The sequence below is a fragment of the Dipodomys merriami genome, unplaced genomic scaffold (assembly GCF_024711535.1).
Source record: "Dipodomys merriami isolate MVZ:Mamm:240054 unplaced genomic scaffold, mDipMer1.0.p SCAF_114, whole genome shotgun sequence".
NCBI lineage: Eukaryota > Metazoa > Chordata > Mammalia > Rodentia > Heteromyidae > Dipodomys > Dipodomys merriami.
Window position 1 is genome coordinate 1,938,372 of NW_027202427.1, and position 13,615 is coordinate 1,951,986.

Genomic DNA, 13,615 nt, shown 5'->3' on the forward strand with positions numbered 1-13,615 from the left:
TACAGGGAAGATCGTGTTTATTTGAGTCGTATTGGAGTCCAAGGCCGCAGGGCTGACACTGGGTGATGGTTCCCGACATCTTGCCTGCACCAGGTCCACCTGGGGTTCCAGCCAACCCTGCGAGCTCCACTGGTGTGGCCAGATGGCGTGGGAGAACCGGGAATGGGGCAGGTGGTGTGGGAGGACCGGGAATGGGGCAGATGGCAGCCTGCAGGACCAGAGAACGACACCCCAGAGTCTTGCTGTTTTCCAGAGGCTGTGGCCTTCTCTCCTGACCGCACACCCATCTGCCAGGTGCTGCCCAGCCCTGCCGGTGCCAAGTCAGAGCCCATGGAAAGAGAAGATCTCAGTTTATTGTCCTGGCTTGGCCTCCCGGGGCTCCTGCCATGTGACTCTGTCCTCGGGGCCCAGCGGGGCAGCGGTGGTCAGGCTGGAGCCTGGCAGAGGCCTCAGTCTGTCTTCCTGATCCCTGGAAAGCAAAGACAGCAGGATGGCATGAGGTCCTGTGCCCCGATGCTCAGTACCCCACAGGTCTGGCATCCGGGAGCCCTTAGACCATGGTGGCTCACACCTGTCATCCTAGCTGCTCAGCAGGCTGAAATCTGAGGATCACCATTCAAAGCCAGCCAGGGCAAGAAAGTCCTTGAGACTCTTATCTCCAAGGAACCGCCAAAAAGCCAGAAGTAGAGCTGTGGCTCAAGTGATAGAGCACTAGCCTCGAGTAAAAAAAGTTCAGGGCAGTGCCCAGGCCCTGAGTCTGAGCCCCAGTGGTGACCCCTCCACCCTGAGACGTAGCAATGAACACAAAGCTGCTGACCATGAGGGAGGCCTGCCTGGCCTTCGTGCAACACTGTGTGTGCCATCCCTCAGGAACACACACGTATTTGTGTGATCTACATCCGTGCAGCTCCTTTGGCTGTGACCCTTGTACCCCGCAAGTCTCATCAGGCAAATACATGATTACCAAAGCCCATTTCCTCCATGAGTTTCACACCCGAGCCTCCTGCAGCCCTCCCTCCCTCGTTCCAACCTCAGCACTAATTTAAAACAAAACAAGAGGCTACTAGCCATCCCCTATCGCAAGCTGGGAAATGAGCAGAGGTAGACTGGACCCCAAGTCCCTTGCTTTGAGGCTTTCTTCTGTGTGCTGGTGCACCAGGACTGGGGTTTGAACTGAGGACCTGAGCATCGTCCCTTAGCTTTCTGGCTTACGGCTGGCCCTGTGCCACTGGAACTTACAGCTCCACTTGTGGCTTTTTGGTGGTTCATTGGAGAAAAGAGTCTCATTGATTTTCCTGTCTGGGCTGGCTTCAACGTTCAGTCCTCAGGTCTCAGCCTCCTGAGTTGCTAGGATTACAGGCGTGAGCCACGGGCACCCAGCAGTTGCGGCTCTGTTTTAGCCCTGAAGCCTCGGTTGCAATCCCCTGGGAGGGAAAGACGGTGAGCCTGGGAAGAGTGGAGACATTACCCAGCAGCCGGAGCTTCTGAAGGAGGGGGATGAAGCCCCGCAGCACGCTGTGGATCCGGTACACTGTGGAAAAACACAGGAACAGGGGCGGGCCGATCAGGATGGCATCCCTCCCAGGATCCACACAGACCGCGCTGACCCAGGCTGCGCAGCCTGAGCCGAGGGGACAGCACTAGTTGTGATGAAGATGGCCAGCCGTGGGCAGGGCGGCAGGAACAGACCCCGGGACCCGGCACTCCTGGCCTCGCTGCCGCCACGGCTGCTTTTCCTCATCTGCCCAGTGCTTTGTGTGTTTGCCACTTGAAATTGTATTTGTTGTTGCATTTTCATGGAGCTGCTACCCCTACCCTTCCCCCCTCCCCGCCCGGTCCTGCCTATGACTTCATGTTGACCTTGAAGTTGGCCGGGAAGAAACCACCGCAGCAGGAATTTTTTTTTTAGTTTAGTTTGTCAGTGTGGCATGATGGTTCACGCCTGTAATCCCAGCTCTTGGGAGGCTAAGATGGAGAGTTCAAGGTCAGGCTGAGCTACACAGCCAGGAATGTGTCTCCCCCAAAATTCAAAGTTTAGATGGCTACTCTTGGGCGATTGGTGAGCGGGAAGGAACGTCTCCTCCAGCCAGGAGCGTGGGGACGAGTGTGGGGTTCCTACAGGGGGCTTACCCAGCCCGAAGTAGATGCCGACTGTCTCCAGGGAGGCGAAGGTGAGCAGGCCCACCCCGAGGGACATGAACCAGTCTGGAAGGGTAGCAAAGGTCAGCCTGCAGTCCCAATGCTCTGTTTCCCGCCCCCCCCTCCACACTCCCCCTCCCCACGTCCCCTGGTCCTCACCCGCATAGTAGTGATAGCACACCAGCAGGGCCCCGATGCCAAAGCAGAGGAGGACGAAGTGGAAGAACTCGTCTGTGAAGGCAGAGGCAGGAAGGTTACTTCTTTGTCCACTTCTTTTTCTCTTTCTGTTGTGGCAGTGCTGGGGATGGAACCCGAGGCCCGTGCACACGCGCCACATCACAGCCCTTTCTTTTTTTTTTTTTTTTTTGGGTCCAGTCGTGGGGCCTGAACTCTGAGCTTGGGCGCTGTCCCTCAGCTCTTCAGCTCAAGGCGAGCGCTCTACCACTTGAGCCACAGCACCACTTTTGGCTTTTTTCTTTTTGCTTATGTGGAGCTGAGGAATCGAACCCAGGCCTCAGGCATGCAAGGCAAGCGCTCTACCACTGAACCACCTTCCCAGCCCCTCACAGCCCTTTCTTGATTCATTTGTTTGTTAAGATGAGGATCTTGTTATGTGTCAAGCCTGGCCTCAAACTTCAGGATCCTCCAGCTTCATAGCCTCCTGAGTGTTGGGACTACAGGGATGCACTACCTACACCAGCTTCTCTCCTTCCTCCCTCCTTCCCTTCCCTCTTCCCTCCCTTCCTTCCTTCTTCCCCTTTCTTTCTTTCTTTCTTTCTTTCTTTCTTTCTTTCTTTCTTTCTTTCTTTCTTTCTTTCTTTCTTTCTTTCTTTCTTTCTTTGTTGTGGGGATTGAACTCTGGGCCTGGGCGCTGTCCCTCAGCTCTTCAGCTCAAGGCTAGCGCTCTACCACTTGAGCCACAGCGCCACTTCTGGCTTTTTCTGCTTATATGGTGCTGAGGAATCGAACCCAGGGCCTCATGCATGCAAGGCAAGCGCTCTACCACTGAGCCACCTTCCCAGCCCTCCTCTCTCTCTCTCTCTCTCTCTCTCTCTCTCTCTTTTCTTTTCTTTCTGTCATGAGACCTAAAATCAGGACCTTGACACTGTCCCTGAGGCCTTTTGCTCAAGGCTAGCCCTCTATCACTTTGAGCCACAGCGCCACTTCTGGTTTTCTGGTGGTTCATTGGAGATAAGAGTCTCACAGAAGCCGGGTGCCGGTGGCTCACACCTGTAATCCCAGCTACTCAGAAGGCTGAGATCTGAGGATCTTGGTTCAATTAGCCAGCCCGGGCAGGAAAGTCCGTGAGACTCTTATCTCCAATAAACTACTAGAAAACCAGAAGTGGCGCTGTGGCTCAAGTGGTAGAGCGCTAGCCTTGAGCTGAAGAGCTGAGGGACAGCGCCCAGGCCCAGAGTTCAAGCCCCACAACCAACAACAACAACAACAAAAAGAGTCTCATAGACTTTCCTGCCCAGGCTGGCCTTGAACTGTGATCCTTGGCTCTCAGCTTCCTGAGTACCCAGGATGACAGGCGTGAGCCACTGGCCCCTAGCTCTGTGTTTGGTCCTATCAATGCTTCAACCCAGGGCCTTGCCCTTGCTTATAGGCACTCGTCTATTCTCTTGTGTTCAAATAACAAAAAGTCTTAGCTGGGCGCCGGTGGCTCACGCCTGTCATCCTAGCTACTCAGGAGACTAAGATCTGAGAATCATGGTTCAAAGCCAGCCCAGGCAGGAAAGCCCCTGAGGTTCTTGTCTCCAATAAACCACTAGAAAACCGGAAGTGGTGCTGTGGCTCAAGCGGTAGAGCACTCGCCTTGAGCTGAAGAGCACAAGGAGAGCGCCCAGGTCCAGAATTCAACAGACTTACAGCTGTGCCTCGGGACCCCTTGCGGCCCTGGCCTCAGCTCACCTTTTAGGTAACTCGCTATGCTCCAGTGAGACCCCCACCCCCTGCCGACTCTGTGGATTCTGCGGTGGGCAGGGCGCCAGCCCTCGCCCTCCAGGGAATCCTCGGCATACAGGGCTGCTCAGTGCTTCAGGTGTTGGGATGGATGTTCAAAAACACAAACGCTCAGAGATGTTGGGAGAATCAGAGCCTGTGCCCCAGGCAGGAACTCTGCGGTCTGCCCCAGACACCCCTGCACTCTGCCAGGCACTGTGGGAGGCTCTGGGGCAAAGAACACAGTGCACTTGCTTTTCAGGGGCCAGGCATGGTGGTGCATGCCTGTAATCCCAGCACTCGCAAGGCTGGAAGCAGGAGAGCTGTGAGTGTTAGGCCACCCTGGGCTCCACAGCAAGATCCTGTCTCAAAAGAATATACGTCAATCCATGAAGGGCTAGAAGCATGGTGGAGCGGTAGCAGAGTGCTTGCCTAGAATGCATAAGGCCCTGAGCTCCGGCCTCAGTGCCCGAGGCGGATTGTGCAGCAACACAAGAGGAAACAGGGCGCTGAGGGGTAAGACCACTTGGTTTGAAAGAGATAGAGGGCGCACAACAGATGTGGCCAGATGTTCTAGGCCACCAGAGCAGCGAATGCATAGAAAGCTGGATGAGCCCGGGGGTCGCAGCTCTAACATAACCCATCTCCTTACCATCTTTCTTTATGTTCTGTCTTGGGAACTCTGAAGCCTCCACCTCCCCTTGGGAACAAGACAGGGCAGTTAGTTTTAACAAGGAAGAGAATTAACGTGTGTGTGTGTGTGTGTGTGTGTGTGTGTGTGTGTGTGTGTGTGTGTGTGTGTGTGTGTGTGTGTGTGTGTGTGTGTGTGTGTGTGTGTGTGTGTGTGTGTGTGTGTGTGTGTGTGTGTGTGTGTGTGTGTATGTGTGTGCTGTTACTGGAACTTAGCCTCTTAGATCAAGGCTGGCATTCTACCACTTGAGCCACAGCTCTACTTACAGCTTTTCGGTGGTTTATTGGAGATAAGAGTTTCACAGACTTTCCTACCTGGGCTGGTTTTGAACCACAATCCTCACAGCTAAGCTTCCTGAATAGTTAGGATTACAGGTGTGAGCCACAGTGCTCAGTGTGAGACTTAACTTCTTGCTAATAATGCTTCTTTGTGGACAGAGGGTGCTTGTGCAGTAACAGCTAAACAGACGGTGGGGATGGGGTGACCATTTTGGGGGGCCCCAGTGACTTCCTTCTTCCGCCAGCTTCCTTCCCTCCTGTTTCCCCTGCACTATAGGGGTCACTGTGACAACCATGCAATGCCTAGCCACCCTCTCAGGCCATCGGGGGTCCCCTCCTGTCCCCTAGGACCCGGCTGCCTCCTCCTGTGTGGTTACCGGTCTCTGACACCGAGCCTCTTCTTTGGAGTTCTGCAAAGGTGAGGAGGAAGTGGTGTTAGTGCTGCACTAGGCTCGGACCCTGGGCGCCGCCTCCGCCCCTCCTCACCCCCCGCCTCCTGTCCAGCCAGCCGGGCCTCCCTCAGTCCCCAAGTGTCTCCCACAGCCGTGCACCCCAACCATGGCCAGGTCTGGTGGAGGACACGCTACACCAGCCTAGAGCACCCCTCCCTACCCGACGCTCACCTGACTCTCCAGACCGTGCCAGCTCTCCCTCGGCGCCCGCAGCACCTGCGTGGGACCCGTCCGTGAGCACGGCTGCGCGAGGGGCCTGGCCCCCGCCCCGAGACTTGGTGGGCCAGGTGGACACCGTGCAGACTAGAAGGTTCCCGCACCGTGTACCAGCCCTGGAGAGCTGCTGCCTACATGTCTGCCCAGATTACAGCCCTTCCAGGGTCCCCGAGGTCAGGGTTTCCCCCCCAGATGCCCCCATTTTAGGGAACGTGGCAACTCTTGTGCAGCCAGGCCACGTGTCCATGGAGGATCAGCATAGCCGTCCGCCCCCCTGCCCAGCCCGCCCCATGTGACGTCGTAGATGTGCTACTGGGGTTTGAACCCAGAGCCTCACACTTGCTACATGGGCACACTACCATGTGAACCAGGCCTCCAGTCCTATTTCCTCAACAGTCCAGTGTTTCCAGGAATAGCCCCAATGACACTGAGCCTATCTGACTGACTGGGAAGAACAAGGCCCAGGAAGCTTGTGCGATCCTCAAGGCCAAGTTATGGCACAGCACAGAAGGCGGGTGACCCCAAGACACCCACCCCTCCCCCCATAACAGCCTCTCACCAGCCACCTCCGTATTCCCCTTCCTTCCTGTCTCCTCCCCTCCCTTCCTCACAGGCTGGGCTACCTCCAACCCCTGATCATCCTGCTCAACCTCCCTAGTGCTGGACTTAACAGGCATGTATCACAACGCTCAGATCTGTACTTGTCTGGGAATATTCCCATGACATTGCTTCTGTCCCTGAAAGCCCCCTGCTTCTCTCCCCCAAAGCCACCGGGCCAAGCAGTTACCTCCATACAGCTGCAGTTCATTGCGCGCCACATCAAGCGCCCCGTGTTCGGTGCCTGTGGAGATAAACCTCCCTCAGTTCTCTGGACCCCCACTGCCTCCTCCAGGTCTGAAGCATAGTTGTCATTTTATGGGACCCCCACAGAAATCATGAGATTAGTCCCCCATTACACAGGGAAAGCAACAGAGGCATGGCAAGTTAACCCAGATCAAGCCTGGGTTGCTCATGCCTGTAATCCTAGCTCCTCAGCAGGTCAAGATCTGGGGATCATAGTTCAAAGCCAGCCTGGGCAGGAAAATCCAAGACTCATATCTCTAAAAAGCCAGAAGTGGAGGTATGGCTCAAAGAGTAGAGTTGCCAGCCTTGAGTGAAAGAGCGAAGAGACAGTACCCAGGACCTGAGTTCAAGCCCCAGTACCAGCACAAAAAGAAAAAGAGGTAAGAGAAAATTAGCCAGGCATGGTGGCACATACCTATAATCCTAGCACTTGGGAGGCTGAGGCGGGAGGATTTTGAGGCCAGCTTGGGTTACATAGAGAAACCCTGTCTCAAAGAGGGGATGGGGAGAGGGAGGCAGGCAAGGAAGAGGAAGACACATAATTTCTCCACCCAGAGGCAACCACCATTGCCCTTCTGATAGTCTTTCTTCCAGTCTCCATTACAACCATACGTACGTGAGTCCCGACAAGACGTATAGCAGACCAAGTGAGGGGTTTGATTTGCTACCAGGACTGGGATAGTGTTTGCTCATCTGCTTCTCTGTGATTGGTTGGAGCTTAGGCACTTTGCTGGCTGAGTCCTGCTGTAAAGAAGGCTGCGCGGGGAGGTCACGCACACACTCAGCCAAGGGGCAAAGCACACATGAATGAGGCCTACCCGCTGAGGAGTTCCTGGCGGGGCGTGCTGCGCCCAGGCTCTGCCGGCGTTTCCTAGGACCTCGGGGGATTGGGTCCTCATCACCACTTTCTGCAGGGAACAAGACAAGCTGTGGCAGGTGCCTGCCTGGAGCCGGGGCCAGGCCCACGGGGGCTCCTGCTTTTCAGGACTTCGCCTGTGTGGTGCTGTGGTTGGAGGAAGGAACCTGCTTTGGGGACAGGGGCTGAAGAAACCTGCCTTTTGATGTGTCAGGTAATAATCATGTCATATTTCTGTGAGTTTTGTGTCTGCTTCACACGTGTGTGTGTGGGGGGGGGGGCTGGGCTCTGTCCCTGAGGTTTTGTGTTTTTCTTTGCTCAAGACTGGTGCTCTACCACTTGAGCCACAGCTCTACTTCCATCCTTTTGGTGGTTAACTGAAGTTACATGTCTCACAGACTCTGCTGCCCAGGTTGGCTTGGCACCAGATCCTCGGATCTCAGTCTCCTGAGCGGAAGGCATGAGCCACTGGTGCTGCAGCACACCCTGACAGGCATTTCTACGGCCACAGCCCTCATCTCAGCTCCTGAAGGTGGAGCTGTGGCTCAAGTGGTAGAGCGCCAGCTGAGTAAGCACTGATTGGCACCGTGGAGGTTTTTTGTGGTTGTTGTTGTTTTGCTTTGTTTGGTGGTCATGGGACCCGAACCCAGTGCCTGAGCACTGTCCTTGAGCTTTTTTGCTCAAGGTTAGCACTCTACTACTTGGAGCCATGGCTCTACTTCTGGCTTTTTGCTGGTTAGTTGGAAATAAGAGTCTCATGGGCTTTTCTGCCCTGGGTGGAGGGAGGGGGCTGGGGAAACCTAAGCCTCATAAATCACTAGGATTTCAGGTATACATGGGTCACCAACCTTACATTTTGCATTAAAAGAGTAAAAAAACAAAAGCATGTTCCGTTATTTCTTAGAGGATGATGTGGCAATTGGAATCAAGATTCTACTAGGATGTTACTGTGTTTTTCCGCTAAGCCCAGTGTTAGAGCACCCATGCAGGGTCAGTGATTCCTGTCCATATCATAGATTGGTCATTGATTGGCCATGGGTCAATGATTCCGCTATGAACTATGCAAAGAGTAATTCTCTTTAACACCACCGTGATCAGGAATGGAGACATTTGGGGACAAGAGGATGGAGCCCAGAGCCTCGTGTGCACCAGCAGGTGCTCGCCCACATACTACAGCCCCAACCCTAAAAACCTTTGCTATACCTGAAGAGGAGGAGGAGGAAGAGGATGAAGAGGAGGAGGAGGAGGAAGATGAAGAGGAAGACTTGTCTCTCTCATAGTGCCCTGGAGAAGAGAGTCCTGCCTTCCCATCTTGCTTGTGGCAGTTTGTCTCTCCATCTGGGAGACACACAGACAAGGTGATGAGAGTTGTCCGCCCACCTGGACCCCAGGAACCACCCAGGCCTCCCCAGAGGTCTGTGTGCACGCCAGAGGCCTCCCGGCCCTCGACTACCTCCCAGACATCTAAGGCAACAGGAGGTGTGGGAGGTCAAGTTCTCAGAGGATTCTAAGACAGCAAGGCAAGAGTTTCCCTAACACAGATCCCCAAAGCAGGGCTTCTTCCCACGTGCCAGTGGGGAGGGGCACATGGACCTTTCCCATCATCCAGGGATCCTCCCAAGTTCCAGCCCCAGTCCCCCAAAGTCAAGATTTGGGAACAACTAAGGGTCCCCTCAGCTTGAGCGTGCTGGGTGACAGACCATCCAGCATCGAGGTGGACATGCAGGCATGTAAGCCAGCTAGTCTCCATTTCAACTGTGAGGTGAGCCACCGTGTCAACGTGACCTGCTGTCCCTCCTCCCCCTGCCCACCCTTCCTCCCAGCAGGCTTTGCCTGGAGGGCCTGAGAGGGCCACGTGCAGTCCAAACCTTCCGCTCCTCCGTGGAATCCACTGTGGTCCTGAGCCTGGGAAGAGGGTCTGGACGTCTCCATGGCTTTCCCTGGAGGAGCAGCAACAACAAGCAAGTCACTGCACTGCCGTGAGTGGTTCAACACACCAGAGCCAGGCCAGTAAATAGGCAATAAGAAAAGGAGATCTAGATGCTGTGGCTAGAGCTAGCCTTGAGCAAAAGAGCTCAGGGGCACCGCCCAGGCCCTGGGTTCAAGCCTCACAACCAACCAAAAAAAGAATGAAAGAAAGAACGAAAGAAAGAAAGAAAGTCCCAGTATTTAAAAGTATAAGGGAAACAACTCAGGAATGAGGAACGTTTGAATAATGTTCATCTTTTGATAACATTAAGAACTTTTTGTAGCCAGGCACCTGTCAGCCTAGCTACTCAGGAGGCTGAGATCTGAGGATCACAGTTCAAAGCCAGCACAGGCAGCAAAGCCCGTGAAACTCTTATCTCCAATTAACCACCAGAAAGCCAGAAGTGCTGCTGTGGCTCAAGTGGTGGAACCCTTGCCTTGAGCTGAAGAGCTGAGGGACAGACCCAGGGCTCAAGCCCCACGACCAACCAAAAAAAAACCCCCAACTTTTCCTTTAATCTAGTGTTCAATAAGCTAACAGAAGAAGATTGTTAGTCCAGCCTGAGCTATACAGCAAGGCAGAGACAGAGACAGAGACACAGAGACAGAAAAAGAAAGAGAAAGAGAGAGACACAGAAACACAGAGAGAGAGAGAGAGACAGACAGAGAGAGAGAGAAAAAGAGACACAGGGAGACACAGAGAGACACAGAGAGACAGAGAGACTGGGTGCTGGTAGCTTATGTCTGTCATCGTAGCTACTCAGGAGGATGAGATCTGAGGATCACAGTTGAAACCCAGCCCAGGCAGGAATATCTGTGAAACTCTCATCTTCAATAAACCACCAGAAAACCCAGAAGTGATGCTGTGGCTCAAGTGGTAGAGTGCTAGCTGTTAGCGAAATGCGCTCCCTTCCCATAGCTTAGTCCACTCCTTCCCTTCTCCACAGCTTAGCATGCTCCCTTCCTAGGCAGCACTAGGCCCATGTAGTAAAGGCAGTAAATATTCAGCTTCCAACCCTCCTTCACCTTGGGATGGCACTTCTCTGGGGCAGCTACCACCATAGAAGGCAGCAAGAGCCCCTTAGAGTGACCTTCAGGTCTGGGCAGCTGCAGGACCCTTCTCTACTATTTGGACAGCAGCCATCAATCCTAGCCCCTGGCCCACACGTCCACACCGGGGTCTCCGCCTCCTAGACCCTTCAGCCCCTCCTAAACCTAGGTTATATAGGTCAGCTCAGACAATAGCCAGTGCTTCTCACTCCTCCCTTGTGAGGAGTCTTGCCGGCCCCCTTTCCCGACAATAAACCTTTCTTTGTTCTCTGTATCTGGATGTCTGCGTGGTTCTCTGGCAAAGTCTAATTAATCTTTTTTTAAGCTTACACTAGCCTTGAATAAAAGAGCTTAGGGACAGTGCCCAGGCCTGAGTGCAAGCCCCAGGAACAACAAAAAACAAACCAAAACCAAAACTTTTTCCTAAAAGATTGTTTCATTTGACTTATACGGTGAGTTTTATCAGTTTTCTTCCACAGAGAGGAGAACTGAGGCTCAGCGAGTTGAGTGACTGCAAACCTTAAATTCTCCCCAATATACCCCTGGAAACACAGGTCCAGGGCGAACACTGCTCCTGGGTCCCTGCGGAGTCACGGATCTAAGTGGTGAAGGGAAGGGCAGGAGTTCGGATGTATGTCCCTCTGGGACACCATACTCTGCTTTCCTGAACTTCTGAGAGGTCCCCAGAGATGGGGGTCACAAAAATAACTGTGGCCTTGGAAATCACATAGCTAACCTCAGTAAGCAGGCACTCTCCCCAACAACAATACACGTAGCTACCCTGCTGCAGCCATTGACCAATAGCCAAATTTTAGTTGGACACATGACTACCAGCTAGAGACTACAGTTCCCAGAATCCTTTGAAATGGGGGGGGTTGTCACACAATCACACTCCCACAGTGCAACAGAAGTTCACTATACTGAGAAAAGAATATAGACAGTTATGTGTGTACACACACATTGTATGTTTCATGATGCAAAAAAATAAAACATAGTGTTCACAACTGTGAATTCCACATGCCTGTAACTTCATGGTGTTTAATGCCAAAATCCACCCCCAGTCTTTAGCTTGCCAACAACAGAGTCACAGGATGTGATCACAAATCAGGGCCCGCCCGGCATGCGTGGCTCAGGCCTGTCATCCTAGCTACTTGCGGGCATGTGTGGCTCATGCCTGTCATTCTAGCTACTCAGGAGGCTGAGATCTGAGACTCATGGTTCAAAGCCAGTCTGGGCAGGAAAGTCTGTTGGATTCTTATCTCTAAGTAACCACCAAAAAGCTGAAGTTGTGCTGTGGTTCAAGGGGTAGAGAATCAGTAGCTTTAAGTAAAACAAATCTCATAGCCAATTTCCATGAGTTCAAGCCCCAGTAACAGAAGGCAAACAAAAGCAAAAACAAAACGCAGGAAGGCAGTGCAGGTACGGGAGAGGGCAGGGCACAGGCGAGGCAGCTCGCGGAGGCTTCAGGAAGTGCTTTTTGACCTGAACCTAGAAGGATGAGTTTAGTTTAGTTTTATTTATTTATTTTTGGTCAGTTGTGGGGCTTAAACTCTGGGCCTGGGTGCTGTCCCTCAGCTCTTCAGCTCACAGTGCCATTTCTGGTTTTCTGGTGGAGGTAAGAGTCTCATGGAGTTTCCTGTCTGGGCTGGCTTCGAATTGTGATCCTCAGATCTCAGCCTCCTGAGTAACTAGGATGACCATAGGTGTGAGCCACCAGTGCCCAGTGAGTTTAGTTTTATACAGAATGGGCCAGGCCTGAGAATACTGTGTGAGACCAGGACTGTAGCTGGGGTTGATAGGAAGAAAATTCCTGAAGGAGAGTGGGTGGGATGCACTAGCTGGAAAGGGTCGCAGGGCAAAGCACATGCAAAGGTACTGAGGCACGGGCAGCTAGCAGTCAGTGCCCAGGCCATAGCCCTTGGAGGCCCCGAGGCTCCCCCCTATCTCCCGGAGCACTGCCACCCTGACCCTTAGTCACCGCTGCCTCCAGGCCAGGACCAGGCTGTACCACTTCAGGGGGCATACTCCGGCTTGAGCTCCCCATCGGCCCTGCTGGAGGGTCTGCCACACCCAGGGTTTGTCATCACCGGGTCACCTGCCCAGGGCTGGGCGCAGAGTGCAAAGGATGGGGGTGGGGACTGAATAAGCGTTTCCTGCCTGCCAAGCACGGTTCCAAGTCCCCCATCCCCACAGGGGCTCACTGGGCGGTGCCCACTTCATAGGTGAAGGTAGGAGGCACAGACAGGACAAGACGCTTGCCTGGGAACACACACCGCGAGAGGGGATGAGCCAGGGCTGTGGCTGTGTCCGCGCGGGGAGACGGAGGGCAGATGCCAGCCCTTCCTCCCAGGGCCCGTCATTGGGACCAGGAAGGAAGCCGCCATGGTCCTGGAGCGGTGTGCAGACGAGGCTGGCTTGGCTTAGACAAGCGGCCTTGGCTGAGTCAGGCTTTGCTTTTTGTTAGAGACAGCCTGGCCCTGTCACCCAGGCTGCCCGGGACTCCTGAGCTCCAGCCATCCTTCTGTCTCAGCCTCCAAGGAGCTGGGACAGCAGGCATGTGGCACGACTCTGGTTTTCCAGCACAGATGTTAGCAGCTGGCCCAGCACGAGGGGCCGGGCGTGAACTGTCCCAGAAGGAGGGCCCACGGCGCCTCTCCTCATCCCATCCCATTTTTTTTTCTGCTCTAAGAAGAGAAACGTAGCTTGTTAAACTTGACAGACAACCAAGGCTGATGAACACACCCGGATACAGCACCCAAGAAGATGTATCTATCTGGCAGAGAGACTGCTGGGAGGAGGCCTCCAATCTCCAGGTCGGGAGACTTGGCTGGGCTGGGGCGTGGCGCAGGGGTAGACATTGCCCAGCATGTGCAAGGCTCTGAGTTTCACCCCCAGCATCTCAAAAAACCACTGTAGCTGGGCACCAGTGACTCATACCTGTCATCCTATCTACTCAGGAGGCTGAGATCGGAGGACTGTGGTAGAAACCTGAGTTCGAGCCCCACAACCACCACCAATCACCACCAGCAACCTAAAAAACACCACACATAGTCATAGATTCCCTTAGAGCCACGATGAGCCACTGGGAACTAAGCAAATGCAGACAAAGAACAGGACACCTTGCCTGTGATCTTCACTCATTTCATGGTTCTGGGGGTCAAACCCAGGCTCTGTGCCC

The 13,615-nt window shown here is 53.9% G+C and overlaps 1 protein-coding gene across 1 annotated transcript in view; it reads right to left on the reverse strand.

The window, feature by feature from the left end:
• The window catches only part of LOC138822662 (homeotic protein female sterile-like), a 27,204-nt gene continuing 13,589 nt past the window's right edge, over positions 1-13,615 (reverse strand). Inside the window, exons 7-17 of the mRNA XM_070015442.1 lie at positions 9,288-9,359; positions 8,623-8,757; positions 7,382-7,471; positions 6,508-6,561; positions 5,676-5,720; positions 5,430-5,462; positions 4,736-4,783; positions 2,299-2,370; positions 2,131-2,205; positions 1,469-1,531; positions 1-469 (exon numbers count right to left, since the gene is read on the reverse strand). Coding sequence (XP_069871543.1) covers positions 450-469; positions 1,469-1,531; positions 2,131-2,205; positions 2,299-2,370; positions 4,736-4,783; positions 5,430-5,462; positions 5,676-5,720; positions 6,508-6,561; positions 7,382-7,471; positions 8,623-8,757; positions 9,288-9,359 — 707 coding nt within the window. The 3' untranslated portion in view covers positions 1-449. The remainder of the gene's footprint in view (positions 470-1,468; positions 1,532-2,130; positions 2,206-2,298; positions 2,371-4,735; positions 4,784-5,429; positions 5,463-5,675; positions 5,721-6,507; positions 6,562-7,381; positions 7,472-8,622; positions 8,758-9,287; positions 9,360-13,615) is intronic.